The following is a 19,900-nucleotide window of genomic DNA, read 5'->3' as shown; positions in this document are numbered from 1 at the left end:
GGTTTTTTATGACAATTAGCTGCTGACAGTTGTAACACGTTGATTCAAGCTGGTTAAAATTGTTTGGCCTTGGAAATTGCTACTACTATAAAGCATTTAAACATTTCTAGGTATTTCTGGTTTTAAGAATAATCTAGAGAAGTCTTTCAGGATGGAGCATTTTTGTTTAAGAGCACACAATGAACACATTGGACCACGTGTGTTACTTCTGCTGTAAGTGACAAGTGTGTCAGCTGTCAGGCCAGTGAGGCTTTGTTGGTTTCCAGTGTGATATACACAGACATCCTTCTTGAACTACTGTGTATGATCAGAGCTCACAGCAAACTTTATTCTTCTTCAGAAGGGATAAAGAAGAGGCATCTGTAATAGTATCTACTCTCATTACTAAATTCTGAAATTCCAGGAATTTCTGCAACTTCACTTGTAATTGTATAAGAAAAGATCATCATTAAATTGAGACTATACCAACTATTCCTTATATGTCCTTGCTTGCCTTTCTCCCTCCTCATTTATTTTGAAGTGCTCAGACTCCACAGTCAATGGGAACTTGCTGGCAATGGAGGCAAGAGCAGGGCTGTATTTTACAGTACAATTAAAATATTACGTATTCTACTTTTCTGTATCTGCACTGCATTATATATTTCACATCAATGAACAGAAAATTATGATCTAACCCAGTGATCCAAGCTAGTGTAATCACTGAGCAAAATTATAAGCCAGAACTAAGATCAAGCAAAAGTAATTAAGAGGAGCACTGAACAGTCCAGGGGGACAAACCAGTGCAAATCGGCTTTAGAACCTTTTTCCTCTTTTCAGCAGGCAACTTTCTTCCACAAACAGCATGGGCTCAGCTTCCAACAGTGAACAGATAATTAACTGATGCTGAAGGCTCTGGAATTAGTCCAAAAAACAAAATTTGGAAGAAGGTAGAAGATAACTTTGGTACCGCTAACAGCCAATTTGACTGGTGTCTACTAATACTAGAAAATAAACAGCAATTTTGGTACAGAAAGTTTGCAGACAATGATCAATCGGGGGGGGGGGGGGAAAGAGATGAAGGCAAACAGTATGTTTTCCAAATTTGTTAACTTAATTTGTGTTAAAACAGTAGTCAGACAAATACATGAATTAAATGCAAATGGTATGAGAGAATTTTATTTTTTTACTCTTACCATACTGAAAGAACAAATTCTGGGATCGAAGAGTAACTGGCCAGATATGGGCCTGTGAAACTAAATGAAAGTAAGGTATAGTCCAGCTGAGCATCACCTGAAATATAAAAATAAAGAACATGGTCTTTGATTGTCCCAGACTTTATTTTATAGTACCACAGATACTCTTCTCACTTCCTTTATATCCAGTTTAACTCCTTAAATATTCTCCAGGCCCTTGATTTCTTGGCTTTACTGCAGATTATTCTTTTGATTTGATCATAAAAATGTTCCCTATATATCACTGCTTGGAATTTTTTCAATTTTTTTCAATAATACTTTGAAATTGTAAAGTATTTTTCCTCAAGTCCCATGAAATCCTTTGCAGTCATGATTTTATTCATATACATGAAAAAAGCAAGTAGCATGATCCTTATTTAAATGGCAAGGGAACTGAAACATGAATAGGGTAAGCAACTTAACTACAGAGAGAAATTACATGAAGCAGGCAAAAACATACACTAAATCCTGGACTCCAAAGTTTGACTGCAAGACCCTTCATCCCTCTCACATCCCGAATTTCTCATCTGGCTTTCAGCAGTCTGCTTGGGAGTCTACTGCAGTATGATTTTGTTGCTTATTCTGACTACATTTTCCTAAAACTAATTCCATTTAACTCCTTTTCTTTTCCTTTTAAATTAGCTTCATTATGTATGGTCATATTCCTCCCTAGCTCGAACCTAAGTAAAAGTAGTACAGTGGAAAATTCCTTCCACTGCTTTCCATAAATCTCATAATGAGATTTATGCTCCCTGCCACACTGTTTTTCAAGTCTTATAAAAAAAAACCAACCTCAGAAACTGGATGATTAAAGCATTGTTTTAATGAAATGATGATGATGAGGGTCACCACATCACTACCTTTTAATTCTGTCGGTTTACTCAGTTCAGGAAAAGTGTAGATGTATATGATGGGATTGAGCTTCCGGTCAGAAAAGGCCAGCACTTGACTGTTGGCATTTGCTGCAAAGGCTCCCACCTGGCCAGTCTGACACTGCAGTGCTCTTGTCTTCTTTGTTTCGATGTCCAGGAAGAGGATGTAATTACCACAAGGATAGCAGACAGTTTGATCATTGATAAAGCCAAAGTTCTTGTCTGAGAATCCCTGAACCCAACTGAAAATAGAGCAACTGAATGTTAGAACATTAACCAAAGACACACATTTCTCAAAAAACTGTGCAAAAGGGAATGTTGTAGCCTAAGTTCCACTGGACTGATGCTTGGCATTTGTTAGATTCATCCTCATACTCATGTTGCAAAACCACAATAACTGAGATTTGGTATTATGAATCACTAGTTCAGTGCTTCCAAAAACATACAGTTGATCTTACCCTGATGGAGCACAAAAGACTGGCTTAAGAACATGGAGAGATGCTTTTATTTCTTTCAGTTTTCACTAAAGTCAGCCAAGTTCACAGGCTCTGGTTTTGTACTCATATATCTCAGCAAATGGCATAACTTTATTTGAAAGACTTGCATGGGTACAATCCATACTTGGGACCCAGTTGTGTTTGTTTAACCTTTTTGCACTTTCATAGTTCATCTCATACACAGAAAATAAAAAACATAAAGGCATAGCTTCTGTTTATATGAAGCAAACCAGGACTGTTCTGCTTTAAAGACTCCAGTACTTTAACATGGTAAAACTCTGGAATGTAAACAGGATGTGTTACACAAGGGCTGAAATAAATTACTTAAGAGGACTCTGCTTATGAACTTACAACATGTCAAGAAATTCATAACTGCTTGCAGATGTTTTTACTTTTCAAAAAGTGTGTGGACAAACATCAGGGTTGTCTTACCAAAGGGATCTGCATTTACCACTAAGCGAGGATGTCAGTTTAGCCTGCTGGTAGCACAGCAGGAAACAGACAGGCTCTGTGTATAACACTGCTGTTAGCATCTTCTCTTGGAATTATCATTCAGAAACATCACATCTCTGCTCTTTTTTCCAAATCAGAGAATTTGACTGGGAGAGACCTTTGTTCTCTGCAATGACCAGAAGCATATTTATGCTCCTTTCACAAACATAAGTCAGTCAAAGTCAGCTTAGTTGCTGATCCTTTGTACTCTTAGGAGATGGTATTACAGCCTCAGCACTCTCATACTTAAGAACATTTTAAAATTACTGGTGTTGAGATAAATTTATGCCCAGCAATAACTTCCCATTATCTTTTCTGAGGAGTTTCTGCTCTTGGCTTCTTTTGCTACATAAGAGAGGAGTCAATGTAGGAGCCAGAGAGGAGTGGGAGCACTGACAGTGTGCTTGTGGAAATGAACTGAATGCCATGGCAACAGAGGAGACATTTCAGCTCATAATGTTTTTCTGGGCCTTCCTTCATACAAGAACAGGTTGCATGAGGTGCTATGGCACATGAGACCTCTCTGAACCTGTTTACAGGACTAGCTCTGTGCTTTTCTCCAACACTAGCTCTAAATTAGTGGAAATGAAGTATTTCTAACTTCTGTTTGTGGAGGTAAAATGAAATCTAGGAAACATGTATGCAGGGATAAATTAATGGAGTGACAGTGCAATTTATCATTCTTATACATCCTAAGGGGACAAGGGTTCAGGCTGTTATATATAGAAGTAGATAGATAGATACACAGACAGACAGACAGATACATCGACAGATAGACAGATAGATAGAAAACATCTTTATTGTGCGAGTGACCACGCACTGGAACAGGTTTCCCAGAGAGGCTGTGGAGTCTCCATCACTGGAGCTATTCCAGAACCGTCTGAATGTAATCCCATGCACCGCGCTCTGGGATGACCCTGCCTGAGCAAGAAGGTTGGACCAGATGACCCAATGTGGTCCCTTGAACCCGACTGATTTGTGATTCTGTGATCTGTGCCCGTGCGAACGCTCCTTTCCCTCTCCCCCCGCGCTATCCTGACAGATCCCGACAGCGCAGCCTCCTTTCCTCTCCCTGCCTGACCGCCCTATTCACAGAGCCGCCGCGGGGTGAGCACAGCGCAGGCCACCGCGCACCCCACCCGGGCTCAGGAGCGTGTGGGGGCTGTGCCGGCCGCCCCACCTCACTTCCAGCGCGGCCTCAGCAGCGCGGGCGGGGCCCTCCATGCCGGGGCCCTCCGTGGCGGGGCCCTCCGTGGCGGGGCCCTCCGTGCCGGAGCCCGCCCTGCCCGGGCCCTCAGTGCCGACCTCGCCGCCGCGGGACCCCCGCGGCCTGGCAACAGCAACGGCACCCGCCATTGGCCGGGCTCGAGCACGCAGCTGATTGGCCCGCGCCCCTGCGCTAGCCAATCAATGAGCACGGGTGGGTATTTAAAGGCTGGTAGTGTCCGCTTCCATCTGGAGCAGTTGGAAGGGTTCGGGGCGTTGTAGGAGCGCTTATTTTTGATAAAATGGAGTAGTTCTGACCCTGAGCCGCTGATACCTGTGGCCTTTAACCTGGGTGGTTATTGCTGCTGTGTCTAGGAAGCAGGTGCTGAATCAAGTGTAGGAGTGCACCAGCCTTGGGGGAGAGACTGTGGGTTCTGTCTCTTGGTCACCCTGTGTGGCCGTGCACCTGGTCCAGTGTCATCTACCCGTCTCTTACCAGGACAGCTGTATCTGTTTTCCTATTGCCTCTTGTGTTTTTCTGGAGTCATTATCCATAAAGGTGTTCAGGAGGGGCCCGGATTTGGTGCTGAGTGATAATGGCTTAGGGGTGACAGTTGGGCTTGATCTTAAATGTCTCTTCCAAACTTGATTTTTCGGTAAGGTACAGAAGTTGTTACTGAATTGTGTACGATAAAGCTCCTGAAGCTTCAGAGTAAGCTGAGGGAAAGTCTTCCTCGGGAAAGAAAAGTACAGCTGTAGCATTTTCTTCTGTACTTGAGGCTTTTAGCCTGGTAACACAGTAGGAACCTCCAAGTGTTTAAAAAATAGATTTTCTTTCCTAAAGGGAGGATTGTTACTTACAGTGTCTTGCTTGTGTTCGCTTGCTGTTATTTCCCTGCACAGTGGCGGTGTGCAGTTGTGCAGTACTGATGTGCACTCTTGGTGCTGGAGAGCGGCATTCCTGTCCAGAGGCAGGAGGACAAGCCTGTTCCTTAACTCTTGTCTCCACAGGCACTCTGCATGCCATGCAACACCAGGAGAGAATGAGGAAGTGGGTTTATTTTCTTTGGTGTTTCTGAGGGCATATTGTAGCATGTGGGTCTTGTGATGTTTGTTTGAGTTCCTGTATCCTGTCTCCAGGCTGTGAGTTAGCAGACTGCTTGTGTGTTGCATAACTGCTATGAGAAATTTCAAATTATTTTTCTCTATTTTCATCTCCCAAAATTTTGCTGAGTCTTTCCTAAGGATAGGTACTTAGAGGAATGAGGACTATGTCCTCTAACACAGTTGTTTGGTTTTTTATGGCAGGAGAAATTATTTTGTTGGCAAAGAACACCTTGTGTACAGGTTCTGTTTGCCTTGGGCATGGCAGACTTGCGCAACAAGTTACCATTCCCTTTGTCTGCTGACATGTTTAATACATACATAATCAAGCAGCAGTGACTCAACAAAAATCATGTTCCTCCATTCCCATGGGTAATGGTGTCAAAGCCATGGTTATATTAACAGTGACCATCTTGGTGTTTATCTGGTGGTGAGGTCACCACAGAAAATATTGGTCTTTGTGATCTGGTGTCTGAGGCCCAACTCCAGTGACAAAACCAAACCAAAAGGTCTCCACAGGTAGAACTTGCCCCCTGTGCAAGCACAGATCCACTGATGAGACTGGAGAACACGCTATTAGCCTTGGGGGTTTGACAGAGAAATGTGCATTGCTGGGAAGGCTGGAATTTTCCCTCCCTTTGCAAGAGCTGTGCCAGCCCACTGGTCCCTACAAACGTGCTGTTTCCTATTAATGTACAGCTCCAACCTGAAGATTATGTGGAGCCACGGGAAGGGAATCATGTCACCTCTGTGGTCAGAGATTAACCTGGACACTGTGTCAATGTGTGAAACTCATAAGAGGAAAACACTTCCATTTCCACTATATACTCCAGGGAAAGCTGGTGCAAGGAAGTGCCCTAATCTCAAGTGAAGAGGGAGCAAAGGGACAGAGATGACTTCAATCTGTGCTTTGGCTCTTTATTTTGCTCTATGCATGCACTGATGCTCTCACAAAGATCCTGTTTGCAGAAGCAAGCATGAATCCCTCTATGACTGCATGGTAGTAATTAAGTCACATTTAACTTCAGCTGTGCCCACTTGTCTCTTGGGTTGTTGTCTCCTCTTGGGGTCTTCATCATGAAGCAGAACAGCTGCAGGAGAGAGAAATCCTTCTCGTTACCCTCAAGGTGAGGTTGGATCGGGTTTTGGAGGGTGGTAGATGATGCAGGAGGAAGCACTGAGGGGAACCTGGTGCCTCACCAGCTGCTGGAGGCACTGCTTATAAATACACCTGGCCCGTGGGATGGAGTTCAGCCGTGGGTATCCTATTTCCACGGGAGTGCCAGACGTGGTTGTGCTGTTATTTGTAAACGAAGAGAGGGAGAGCATCGAGAGCAGCTGAACAGTGCCTGTCCCAGCTGGGTGGGCAGGGCGGTCAGCTCACGGACAGACCACCGGACAAGCTCTCCCGGTCAGCAGAGGGCAGCAGCGCTGCCCCGGGCCGAGAGGGTGGGAAGGGAGGCCGGGAGAGGAGAGGCGGTGCCGGCGGCGCTGGGGCCGGGCGGCGCGGAGCGGCAGTCACGGGTCGGAGCCCATCGCGTCGTGCCGGCATGTCGGGCGATCACTCCCGCAGTCTGGGCAAGGGTAAGCGCCGCGGGGCTGCACGGCGGGGGCAGGCGGGGCGGGCGGTGAGTGCCGGCGGTGACAGCCCCTCTGCTCTCCCCGCAGGCAGCGCGGCGCCGGGGCCCGTGCCCGCGGGGCTGGTCCGGCTCTACAGCATGCGCTTCTGCCCCTACGCGCAGCGAACGCGCCTGGTTCTCCGCGCCAAGGGCATCAGGTGAGCTCCGCGCGGCCCCGCCGCACCGCCCCGCGCCCAGGGCGCGCACCGAGCCAGCGGCGGGCCGGGCTTCCTTTCTCTCCTAAATTAAACATCCCTGAACGAGCTGATTGAGGTTTCTGTGAGTGATTTTGCTCTAAAGATTGAATAAGTAGGCTGCGTATGAAATCAGCTGCATAAAGGCCCGAAGTAAAAACCCCAAACTGATTTTCTTTTATCATTCTTGCCTGTCATAGCTTGTCCTGGGCAAATGTGAGTAGAGACATAACATACTTCTGTTTGGTTTTGATGTGAGTGGGCATGAAAATTCTGGAAGCTACGAATATTCAGTGTTTCTGTTGTATCACTGCCCAGCAAAACACAATAGTGAGTGAATGGCCTTTTTAAAAGAGGAATGTACTGAGTTCCTGTAACATTGTCTTGTTCTCTTGCTGTACTAAGTTAATGAAATTCAGTGTTTGTTTCTTTTTCAAGATAGCCATGTCATTTTAGCATTCTTATATGTTATTTCAGCATTCTTCAATGAGGTTTAATGTCCCCCTTAGTATACAAATTAAAAGTAACTGTTTTTCCATCTTTTTCTGGTTCTTCCAAGTCCAAGGCCTGCCAGCAGTTTGTTAACCAACACAGGGCTGGGAGTTCATGTTGGAATAGGGAATGCTAACAGGTCTCTTGATAGTAAGATGAGAGTTAAATTAGTTAATTTTGGTTTTTACATGTTTTTTTTGTTGTTTTTTTTTTTTAAGAGTAGATGCAGTAAAACTTCTGGGTCCGTTTAATTCTGTTTTTATTTAGTGTCTTTGGACTGATTTTGGAGCTGGGAGGTTTGTTGTAGCATGGTGATTTTGGAGGGGTCTTATGGCTACCTAGATGTGACAGTTGCCTTCTGGTAACTTCTCAGTTGTTTTGAAGGTTCAGCTGTGTTTAGCAGACTTTCGGGCTTACTAGGAATTTTCTGGGGTCACACATATAACTCAGCATAAACTTATGGTTTGTCAATATAGACATATTTCCCATGTATCTTTTTTTTTATCAATAGCTATTTCCCTTTACCATAAACACCTGTTCTGTGTGAGGCCATAGGTTGGGAAGAAAAGTAGGTAGGATGCTCTCCTGATTTACTCTTTGGTGTAAGGGCAGGTTAAGGTTCAGATGCATTTCTTAATTGGGGTGTAGCTCATTTGGAATCAACTGCTTCTTTCTTAGACTGCCCTTGAACTCAAATGTGATAAGTGTGCTGAGTTCTGATCTTTGTTTTTTGCTTGATCTGATAGTTGGGTGCTTGTTAAACTAATGAAAGACATGCATACAGTCTGCAAACAACTCATTTTAAGTCTGTGCTTGCTTTCTCCAGCGAAGTGTGGCAGTAATTCTGTGTCAAAGGATTAGTACTGCAAACAACTTCAAAGAAAACGGGAGTACGGGCTTGAGGGTTGAGCCTCTCAAGTATTGAACTGATGAGGTGACTGTGTTTCACCATGGTGTGGGGTGGACTGGAGCAGAACTGAGCCTGTCTGGGTCTTGTTTCTTTTACTCTTTTAGCCATGAAGTAATCAACATCAATCTGAAGAACAAACCTGAGTGGTACTTTGAGAAGAACCCTGCTGGGCTGGTTCCTGTTCTGGAGACCAGCAAGGGCCAGCTGATCTGTGAGTCCCCAATCACTTGTGAGTATTTGGATGAAGCATTTCCAGGGAAGAAGCTGATGCCTTCAGACCCATATGAGCGAGCCTGTCAGAGGATGCTCTTGGAAGACTTCTCAAAGGTACTGTGTGAGCAGAGTGCAATTGCGTTTCTGATTTCACCATTGCACCAAAAACTGCAGCTGTCACTGATGCTGCTTTCATCCTTTAAGGCAGGTCTTGTGTCTGGGACGAGCATTTAAATAAGCAGAGGGGATATTTGGGGCCTTTTGCTGTGAGCACATACAAACCATTGTGTCTTTGAATTGCTCCCAGCATTTATGTGCAAGGATGGATGCAGGAAGGCATCCAAGCTACTGAAAGTTTATATGACTGAGGTAGGGTTTTGAGCATCCTACAGTAGAGCAAAGGTTAGTAGACCAAAGCAGCTGAATATGTGAGACCTGGGAAGTGACAGTTGCTGTATTTTATTCTGATTCTTTCTGTAGGAAGTACTGTGTGCATGCAGGATGAGGAGAGTGCCTGACAGAGCCTAAAACTGTGGACAAGAGATGGCTGTGAACATGGAACATGTATAGGGAGGCTGGTTTTGGCTCTCATTTGTGGTTGGAGCTGGTTGACTGGAATTAGCTTTTCTGTACTAGCATGTGGTTTGAGGAGTCTAGGAAGTGAAAGAAATCAGCTTGGATATGAGATAGGAGAGGAATCAACAGAAGATGACAAAGGGATGTGGACAAAGAAGGGGCTAAGTGAGAAGATATATTTGCAACAGGCCTTTTTTAAACAGACATGATGAGAAGAGAGTTACAGGGAAGTATGTTGCAAGAAAGAAAATGTGCAGATGGGAAACACCCTTCTATTCACTATTCTCATATTACAAGACTAAAATTCATTACTATTTGTATTCATTCTTCCTCTAGGCTTTTGTTTGCCTTTTATGAAGTATAGATTTTTATTAATGGACTTTATTTAACTCTTTAAAGTCAAATCTTTTAAGCTTTAACTTGCATTTGATATCTTAACATCTACGTTAACATTTTAAGTTTTGAGTGACTTGCTTGTATTCTTGTACTAGGTGCATTAAAAACTTTATACTTTCCTTTGTATAGATAACATCCTTGCTTTTCAAGCATGTTTTGGCAGTCAAAGATGGACAGGACACCACGGCACTGAAAGCAGAGATTGCTGAAAAGTTTTGCAAACTTGAAGAGGTGAGAGTTATTTCATGATAATGAGCAGATTGCCGGCCTTTATATGATTCCTTTTTTTCCTTTCATACCATGGCCTTTGGAGCTGGATCTCTCATTTAGTTGGTAGTTACAACAAGATATGATCTCTCAATTTACTACCCCAGCCTAGGATGCACAAGGACACCATTAGAGTAAATTTCAAGTAGGTAAACTAAACTTCATCTAATGATGAAGACTGTGTAGACTTGTAGAGATTTTTGAATTCTAGTTGTCTTGAATATCTTTATTCTGCTTTAAGTGAAGGAGACCTTGCAGCATTGCAGGTTGAAACTTAACCACAACAAGCATGTACTAAAAGCAAGGGCTGAAGAGTCTGAGCTGTGGAAGAGCATCTGTGCTGAAAGCAGTGCAGACACTTTGATGATGACATAAAATCTTTTTCATTCTAGGGTTTATCTTTGGGGGTGGGTGGAAGCAGAATGTAATGTGGCCCGTGTAGAAATCCAACCCTGGACTATGTTCTGCTACTGGTGGTGTAATGCAACTTCAGTGGAGCTCCAGGAAGTGTCAGGTGGCTTTGATATGCTGTATTAGCTACTTTGACAGTCCATGTCAGTAATGGTTCTCGGCTAGTCTGAACAGCTCTCAGACTTGCCTTTGTCACGAACCCATTCCTTCTGTCTTTAGTAGCCACAGACAATTGTTGGGTGGACCAGTGAAGGAGAGTTCTTCCAGAGTATTTCTGTTCTGGTGCAAAGCTGCCAATAACCTCTTAGTACTTTCCTAGTTCTCCTAACAGTGCTGTGCATTCTGCTTTCCCTTCCCCTTGGGTTGCCAAAACACAGTTTCCAGCGTAGTCTTGTCCATCTGGTCAGACTGAGGCTGGAGTAGTGCAGATAACGAGTTCCTGGGGGAAGTTGTCTGTTTCACTTCCATGAAATACAGGTGTATTAACCTTCTTCCTGCTTGATACTGTGAAATAAATTGCTGTTCTTTCAGTGTCTCTATTTTACTATACCCTGAATGATTTTGCAGCAGCTGCTGATGGTCTGTGAATGGGAGGCCAAAACAGAGCCATGCAAACTTCCCTCAGTGTATTGCAAGAGATATTTCAGAGGGGAAGTACTTTGGAACACTTCTGTATTTTGATTTCTGCTGCCCGACAGAGGGGGCTGTGTTCCTGTCTCTGTCCTGTGCAGCTGCTGGTTGTGTTCTGCCTGGGAGCTCAAATAGCTCAGTACTTCCCAAAGGGCTTCTTTAAAATTTCTGCTAGATCATGGGGGTTGTGGACAGGGAATAAATGCCGCATGAGTGTATAGAATGGTGTGTGTCCAAACAGACCAAGATTTGTAAGGTCTCTTGAGTTCCACCTATAAAACACCCAGGTGTGTGAAAACAGAGGCACTAGTGTAATTAAAGAAGATACCAAGCTCTGGAGGGTCCTTAAAGGATATTAAACTTGGATGACCATGGCACTTAAAAATGCATCAGAATCATAAGTGTAACAGGAGAACTTGCTGCATTCTTTGTGGCCCTGCTTTCCGTGCTGAGCTGTGAGGAGGATCTCTTTCTGGTGTAAGTTACACTTGCTTCCTGTTGCCTTTACACCTGGAATCAAATGCAGTTTGAGATGTAATGTTAGAAGTACTTCCCTGACATCACGTGGCCTCAGCTGCCATGGCAAAAGAGTCCCTGCTAAAATGGTGCTCTAATTTACCAGGATGATAAATTTAACTGGATTTGTTGCTCAAGAAATGCATGTGTGCTGTTGTGTTCGATTAGTCTGTGCCATTAATGCTTTATGACACACAAGAAATCACAAACATATTCTGAGCTAACCTGCTCTTTGTGCACATGCTGCAGCTTGCTAGTGATTAATATTTTGTGGCAGTTTTTGAACCTCTGGAGAAGAGCTGGGCTTAGTTTATGAAATAGCAGCTGTAGTATTAAGCTTAACTATACTGACTAGATCCAACTCTGCTAATACTGCATGCACAAGAGAAATATACTGTATCTCCTTCATTTGCTCACTGATCCCTGTAGTGTGCCTGCCTTCCACTAGGAAGTAGGGGTTTTGTGTAGTGTTCTGCTGCACTTTTCCTTCAGGGGCAACTGACATCTCTCACCCTTCACAGGTTCTGTCCAAACGCAACACGGTATTTTATGGTGGGGACTCAGTCTCAATGGTTGACTACATGATCTGGCCGTGGTTTGAACGTCTGGAAGCATTCCAGCTGAAGGAGTGAGTACCTTGCCTGGCTTCTGGTGTGTTCTGAAGTGCCTCAGTGTTAATATTCCTTGTGTACACTGCAGCAATGGGCCACTCTTGGGGGCTGCTGAAGAAAGTTTGTATTGTGTTGCAGTTTGGGGGAAGCATCCTGCTCTAACTGGGACAGAGAAAGTAGTAAAATGGAACTGTTCAAGCTGTTCTGTTTCCTTGATGCCCTCCAGATTTTCCATTTGCATTACTCAGTCCCTTCCTTTTTCCTGTAGCTCTTTGAATCACGCCCCAAAGCTCCAACGCTGGGTGGAGGCCATGAAGGAGGACCCTGCTGTCAAGGCTACAATAACTGACCCGCAGACATTCAAAAACTACCTCCAGCTGTATTTGAAGAACAGCCCTGAGGCATGTGATTATGGGCTCTGAGGTGCCAGTAGGCACATGCTGGCTGAAGTGTCAGTGCTGTTTTTCAGTGTGGGAAGTCAGTGTAATTTGCTGGGGGCTCTGCTGTGGTTGCATTTCATAATGGGGAATAAATCAGTGCTGAAAAGGCTGAGAAACCTTCTGTGAACTCCTCTCCTTCCTGTCACGAGAAGGATGTGCTGGCTTCAAGAAGGAGATGGAAAGTCATTGTTGGCCATGAATATTGCATAAAGGAAAACTTCTCTACTCAGAGGTGATGGTCTGTAATCTCTGGGCTCTTGGTAGGCATGGCAGTGGGCAGTCCCTGAACTGATGCTGTTACCTGATTTAAAAATTGTAATACTGGTTTCTTGAAAATGAATAAAAAGCAAACAATGTTGTCTTCAAACAGTTTTTCCTTCCTGTTTCTGGGCAGCTATTAGTCACTGGACTGGTTGTACAGAGAGAGAGGAGCAGTGCACTGTAAAGGCTACAACAGATAGTGTGGCTTGTGAAGTTAAAATGTGATTCCTAGTGCAAACTGGTTGGTCTCTTCAGACAGCTCTACTGCCAAAACACTGACTTTGCAGACCTGCCCATCTACCCCTGCTGAAGTCATGTTTGCAGGAACCATCTAGTAAGGGCTTCCAGTTTCAGTTAGATATGCTAGGTTGTAATCCTCCTCTGCCCTTCCAAAGTAGTGTTGTGTTTTTTGTAGGTTCTAATCTAAAGGCTGGAGTAAGGAGTAAAGCCAACAGAAACCATATCCTGAGCAGAAGGACATTTATTTTCTATTCTCAGAATTTAAAGCATTGCTCTGTTTGTCAAGGTGTAGGTGAAATTAGAAAACAAGTAAAAGGAGTTTAGTCAGAACATTATGCTGGTGATGTCTTGCTGCTGATGAAGGAAAGATACTCGTTTCATCAGCTAAGTGGCAGGATCAGAGCTTTTCAGCTGAACATCTCCTCTATGTTAGTATAGCAGAGTGAGGACAAGATTATTTGAATCACAAGCAGTCACAGGGAAAACTTCTTCCTCTTCTGTTTTTCCTTTTCTTTTTTCCTGTCCACATCTATGACTCATTCTGATGTTGCTCAGCTGTATATGTCTGTCAGACCACTAGCTGCCCAAACTAGCCATAAAAACTAGCACACAGGAAGAAATAAGGCAAAGCAGCATGTCCAAGGGCAGGGCTGTGGTTCCCATGGGGCTGAGGTGGTTGTCATGAGAGATCCAAGACTGTTCCTATCTGCCTCCCACTGCAGTGAGGTGAGGTAGCATAGCAGAATATGGTGGTTCATGGGTTTCATTGTAATTGAGGCACTGGGAGTCTTGGAGCTTTTCTGGAGGAAAAGTGGCCTGATCTTTTTCCTGTAACATGTTCTGCTGAGGCAGTGCATGCTCATGCAACTTCAAGTAGGAAAGAGAGATTTGATGAGGAAAAATAATGAGCGGGAACTTGGTCATTTAGCCTGTGGCTATTGGAGGGGCTTGTTTATGCTCTTACTAGCTTTAATTCAAACTATGCAGCTTTCCCCCTCCTGTTTATCTTTGTGGCTTTTAAACACATCTGGCACTACTTAGAGAAATAATAATTATGCTGCTGTTCCTTCCAAAATACTGTAGTTTTTTAAAAAAAAATCCAGTCGGGATGTGATGCTACACGTTTTGTAGATCGTCAGTACAGGACCCAGAGGAAGCCTAGAGCTGTGAAGTATTGTCAGGATGTGGATCTGGTGGATCTGGGCCCTTTCATTAGATGAAAGCAGGGTTTGAGCTTTATGAAGCCAATGTCTCTGAAGCAGTGTTGGTGGGATCTTGGTGGCAAATCTCCAAGAATTATCTGCAGAGCATTTTGGTTTTATTAGCAGCTCTGCTTTGTGTAGGGCTTGTTAAAAGCTGTTAGGATAGTGCTAGAAATATGTTACAGTTTGCTCCAGTGTGTTATTTGACTGTTGTGGGAAATGTGACATTAGGGAGATCCAATAATAGGTTAAGAATAGAGATCAGCATCCAAAAACTGAACTGGCTCCAGCCAGACTGCAGTAACCCAGTGATTGTGTTATCTGAACAGAAAGAAATGCTCTCCCCATCTTTATTTAGTGGCTATAGTGTACCATTATAAATGTCCTACTTCAGAAAAAAAAGAAAGTAAAATGAAATATTCTGCCTTATAATTTAGTATTAAATATCTGTGTTCTAAATCCCCAGGCAAACAGCTGGGGTCTTGAACTCAATTCAGCGCAGCAAGAAATGCAGGCCTCAGGCAAAGTGTTTTTAATGTGGTAATGAATATGCAATACTGGCCCAGTCTTGAAAGGAAAAGACAAGTTATGTGGAATGGACTGGCTCTTTCCTTTCAGGGTGAATGGGCGTAAAGGAGACATTTGCATTTTCAGTTTTGGTCAACAGAAGAGAAAGATGGAAGCTGGTAAGGAAAGGATCAAGCAGATGAACAGCTCTTCCCTTTGGTCAGAGCTCTCCTTAAAACCTGTGGATTAGATAGTCCAGTAAGTATGGTATTTACTCATCTTCTGCTCCATGTTTTGCCCTTGAAAATTGTTAGTGCTCTTGCTTTCTAAAAAAGAGGGGGTTTTTGTTTCTTTGTTTCTTTCCTGTTATTGTGCCACGAAATATAACTGCTACTAGCACAGGTTAAAAAAGACAAATTCAACGTCAAGCAAACAAGGACAGAGTCTGTCTTATAAAAATAGTGAGTTTAGTACTCACTGAGAGATACTTCAGGTTAGCAAGGCATTGGGCCTTGTTCTGTCCTGCATTTGTAGCATGTCCTTGTATCTTTACTGATGTCCTTGAGATGTTTGGTACCCTCTTACAAGATGTGGTCCAGTGTACTAGTTTGAAAACAAACCAGTGGGAGGTACCAAGTCAGAATAACAATTTAATAGGGAAATTAAAGAAAAGGAAAAACTAAAAGAAAACACTGGTTCAAACTGACAGAGTCAAGATACAGCCTGACACCCTGTTAGTCAGGGTGGTGGTAACAGTCTGGTAGAATGGTGGCTGCAGTTCTCTGAAGCAGTGATCCTGTAGAAAAAAAGGCTGCTCTTCCTCAGAAGGTCCAGTGGTGGCTGTGTAGCTCCTGTCCTCTGGAAATCCAGTGGAAAGGTTGTCTCTGGTGTTCAGAGTCTCAGATTATATCCACGATGGGATGCTTGGTTGCTCCCTCTGGGTGGAGCATCTCACAATGGGGTAATGAGTCACGAGCCCAAGTGTTGATTAGGCTCATTAACAGAAGATGGTCTGGAGGGAGTTATCTATGAGTCATGTGGCAAGGCATTGATGGGCCATTAACAGAAGATAGTCTGGGGGGAGGAGGCAAGGAAATACTGCCCCTCCTGATTTCAACAGCTCATGAGGATGGTAATAGAATACACTGCAACCCAGGACATCTGGTGTTTTTTCATTATAATTTTAGGATCCCTTATATTGAAGCCAAGAGAAAGGTAGAAGGGAGCCAAGATAGGAGGAAGGAATGGGGATCCTAGGTTCTCAGATCCGAGTGCTGGGTAAGTTGAGTGGGAATTTGGGTGAATAGGACTGTGGCTATAACAGAAGGCCCTTCCGTGGGGAAATTGTTGAGAAGTTGCTGTCTAGGGAGGTATTAAAAGGGCCAGTGGTTCTTGTGCTGAAAGTAGTAGTAACTGGAGATACTGGTTTGAAAATTCTCAAAAATCATGTACTACAGACACCTGGAACACCTGAGTCAAGCCCACACAGATGCCTGTGGATTTGTTGGCTTTTTCTAATCAATCAAAAAGAAAAAGGAAATCTCAACTTCTTGCTGTGTTTCACTTAATCTCAGCTTCTTGCCATGCTTCATTTAGCAGCTGTCTGTCCTGCTCACCAGACAGGCCTGGCTGTGTTGGCACAGTGTTACATGTCCTGGGACTGCTCTCCCCAGTTTTCCACTGTTGTGGCATCTGTAATGTTCCCCTGCATTAGCAGGGTTTGAGAACTGCCTGTTTCTTATCCTCTCTCCTCTCTTTACGAGTAGCCTGATTATTTCACCACTGTTCCTTGGCCACAGATTTCACTTGGGAGCAGCTCATGAAAATGCAGTCTCTTTAAAGTCATGGGGTCAGGTGCAATTCTATGAAATCACTCCTATTTTCTGTAAGATGGAAACAGTCTTTTCTAGTGCTGGTCCAAAGCCAACAGGGATGGCAGTTGCTGATTTATCTCAGTGAAGTAATGATGCCACATGATGTCATTAGTATTTTTCTCCTTCTACAACACTTCGATTTACTAAAACAGGAGTTTCAAAACTTGTCAGTGAGATGCAGCTGTGCTTGGGGTGGAGTGTGACAGCTGTTTAGCAGTCTGCAATAACACTGTATCTGAGTCCAGGAGGGAGTGAGAATGCAGCTGGTACGAAGGGGGCTGATGTATGGAGCCTGTTCTGTGCCTCTCACAGCATCTCTTGGTGAGCAGGAAGCAGCTTGTGAGAACTGCAGTATGTGCTGCAGGTTTGTTTCTTAGAAACACCACCCTTGGCAAAGCCAATGGAAAAAGCTATCTCCCCAGGGGAAAGGGAGCCAGGAATAGGGGCACTGAACAGCCACAAGCTGGGTAGGGAACAGACAGTGTTTCCTGTAAACTGCAAACCATTTGCATGAGTCACCTATGTGACTGCACAGCAAAAGCATAGGAGGGCTGAGAAAAAAGGAGGAAAAAAGCTGCCAGCTTCAGAATGCCTGAAGAATCAATGAGGACCAATGGAGGCATTATGACTTAATACTGTCCTTCCTGCAGCTCTCTGCAGCATTCCTGCTACACCAAAGGATGCTTTTGTGCCTTTCCTCCTGCTACTCAAACCATCCTCAGAAGGGAGCTCTCAACAAGCATGTGCTTTGGGCCAATCCACAGGTTGGAGTGTGGTTGTTTTTTTTCCCCTATACATTCATCACAGAGCTCTTTTCTGTGGTTGTTCAGGCTTGGAAGCAGAGTTTGTCTCCTCTTACTTGTAGTAATTAAGGCATGGTGATTAATCAGCTGTTTGTCTTTGTGGGATGACAGCTCTGATATAACCTGTGTATTCAAGCCCACAGATTAGGTGCCTCAGTTCCTCTCCATATGCTTTATGTGCCTTGGCTGTTTTGTCCTGGTGTATCTCTGCTCTGGATCAAACCTTTCACTTCCAAAGCTTTGCCAGGTGCGGCTCTGGCAGGGGAGTCAGTGTGGGGCTAATGGTAGAAAGCTGCATGTGGACAAACCTTGCTTTTCCCTCGTTTTGCATACAGGAGGTTTGTAATACTGACATGATGTGATAGCCCTGAAAGTGAACTGAACTGGCAGGAATATCCTGCTGTGAGTGCAGAACACCTCTGTTCCGTGGGAACGCCCGTGTGAGGGAGGCCAGGAGGGGCTGCTCTGGATCATCTGTGCTTACAGGCACAGGAACCATCCAGGGCTGCCCTGCCCTGCCTGGTGTGAGCTGGCACATGGTATCTAGCTTGCTAACATCTCCCTGAGGATTTGGGAAATCCCTCTGTGCTGTCTGATTCCCAGCAGAGGGCTAGAGAGCAAGGCTGAAGGTTGGGAGCCATGGAATGGATTTCTGCCGTGGCGCACCTGGGGAGGTGAAGTGACTGATGAGTCAGGCTGTGCACTGTGGTTACTGATCCCGGTCCTAGCTCTGCCCCCTGGGCCTGTATTGCACTGTGTTGGATCCTGAATGTTAGATTGTCTGCAGAAGGGTGCCTAATAGCACTTCCAGTGGCATTGTGTCATGACTCTTCTGGAAAGTAGAACAGTACAGACAGAAATTTAATCTTGTTTCCTTACATGACTAAGTCTTTGAGTTGAGGGTGTTAGTGGCTATGGGCCCACTAGTGGATTTGAAGATAGTTTCATGTCTAAAATAGACTCTTGTTCCTGCTGAGTGCCTAAGACACCTTCAAGACCTTCATTGGTTTTATTTGGGGGGGGGGGGGGGGGGGGGGCACATTTTTTAACCCAGTGCCACAGACAGACATTTTACAGGCACTCACATATCTGAACAGGCTGTATTTAAATGTTTCAGCTCAGCACCTTCTGTGCTTCCCCCTCAAAGTGGATCAATAAAGCTAATACCTTTTTTTTTCTCCTTTCTCTAACATTCTGGGTGAGCTCTGGTTTTAGCTAGACAGATTTATAATTATTTGTAAACTCAGAGCCTTTATTTGCAGAGGTGCTGCCTTTGAATAATGACTGAGAAGTTTTGTTCTCTGCCTCTGTAGCCAGAGATTTTACTTCCAGCAGCTGAGGAGTCTCAGATGACACTCTTAAATGTAACATAACTGGAAAATGAAGTTTCTTGAAAGCACTGTAACATTAATTGATCCACAGCAGGGGCTTGTTCAGATTTCTGTTTTGAGACCAGACTGGTCCAATAGATATGATGGGAATATCTGTTTGCAGCCATCTTCCCTTAAGTCTCTGCTGCAAAGCTGGGTGGATCATTTTGAGAGTAGCAGAAGCAGTAACACAGCTCTGCACTTTCTCACAGCTTATTTCTTCAGGTCAAAGACGACATGAGTACCTACTACCTTTCACTGCACTGGGAACATTCAAAGTACATCTTTTGTGCTTTTGCAGCATTATGAGAGTCTCCTATCCATTGTCTCCTATCCATTTGCCTGCTTGCTTAAAGATTATCAGAGTTATTTCTGAGCTCTGTCGAATCTAGTGAAAATTGTTTGAAGGGTTCAGAAGCTACTTGGTAGGAGATGAAAGCATAGGCCCTCTTTCTCCCCAGCCCATGTGTGTGAACACACTGACTGCATAGGAGACTGGCTAAAAATAACCTAGTTTATGTTGCCATAAGGAATTTATCATTTCAGAAAAAGACAGGACTGCCTGGAATTTTACTTGGAAGAGATGCGACAGCTCACATTTGGTTGGACCCAATGACTCAACACCTTGAGACCTCCTTTTCCCAAACAAATAGAATCCAGTTAAATACAAGTTAAAATCTGTGCCAGTGGTGCTTGGGGACAGACCTGTGTTATCTTTTGGTCCTGCAAGCAACAAACCCTAATGCAGAGTTGAGCAGAGTGGATGGAACATTCTCAATACGTGGGCAAATCCTGAGCAGTATCACACCGAGACCAGTGTTACCAGTTTGATCCCTGGTGGTGCCTTACCAAATTCATGTCAGCATGCTTGTGAGTTGCCATATCGTCTGAGGTTGCTTTTTTTTTTTTTTTCCCCTTTTACAGCACAGGTATTTCTGCCTACTTGAAATAGAGATTGTGTCTTTGCTTACAGCTATCCCATGAGT

The 19,900-nt window shown here is 44.1% G+C and overlaps 2 protein-coding genes across 2 annotated transcripts in view; one reads left to right on the top strand and one right to left on the bottom strand.

Moving 5' to 3' along the window:
• CFAP43 (cilia and flagella associated protein 43) overlaps window positions 1-4,368 on the bottom strand; it is a 43,298-nt gene extending 38,930 nt beyond the window's left edge. Inside the window, exons 1-3 of the mRNA XM_032116043.1 lie at window positions 4,253-4,368; window positions 2,072-2,325; window positions 1,173-1,269 (exon numbers count right to left, since the gene is read on the bottom strand). Of these exons, the coding sequence (XP_031971934.1) occupies window positions 1,173-1,269; window positions 2,072-2,325; window positions 4,253-4,296 (395 nt within the window). The 5' untranslated portion in view covers window positions 4,297-4,368. The remainder of the gene's footprint in view (window positions 1-1,172; window positions 1,270-2,071; window positions 2,326-4,252) is intronic.
• A 2,481-nt stretch (window positions 4,369-6,849) lies between these two features.
• Window positions 6,850-13,024, top strand: GSTO1 (glutathione S-transferase omega 1). Its single transcript, XM_032116039.1, has 6 exons — window positions 6,850-6,966; window positions 7,051-7,159; window positions 8,702-8,924; window positions 9,912-10,013; window positions 12,128-12,234; window positions 12,486-13,024. The coding sequence occupies exons 1-6, from the start codon at window positions 6,933-6,935 to the stop codon at window positions 12,637-12,639; spliced, it is 729 nt and encodes a 242-aa protein (XP_031971930.1). The 5' UTR covers window positions 6,850-6,932; the 3' UTR covers window positions 12,640-13,024.
• The last annotated feature ends 6,876 nt before the right edge of the window (window positions 13,025-19,900 follow it).

The sequence above is a fragment of the Corvus moneduloides genome, chromosome 8, assembly GCF_009650955.1.
Source record: "Corvus moneduloides isolate bCorMon1 chromosome 8, bCorMon1.pri, whole genome shotgun sequence".
Taxonomy (NCBI): domain Eukaryota; kingdom Metazoa; phylum Chordata; class Aves; order Passeriformes; family Corvidae; genus Corvus; species Corvus moneduloides.
The sequence above is the reverse complement of the archived record's forward strand: the minus strand, read 5'-3'. Positions and strand labels throughout refer to the sequence as shown.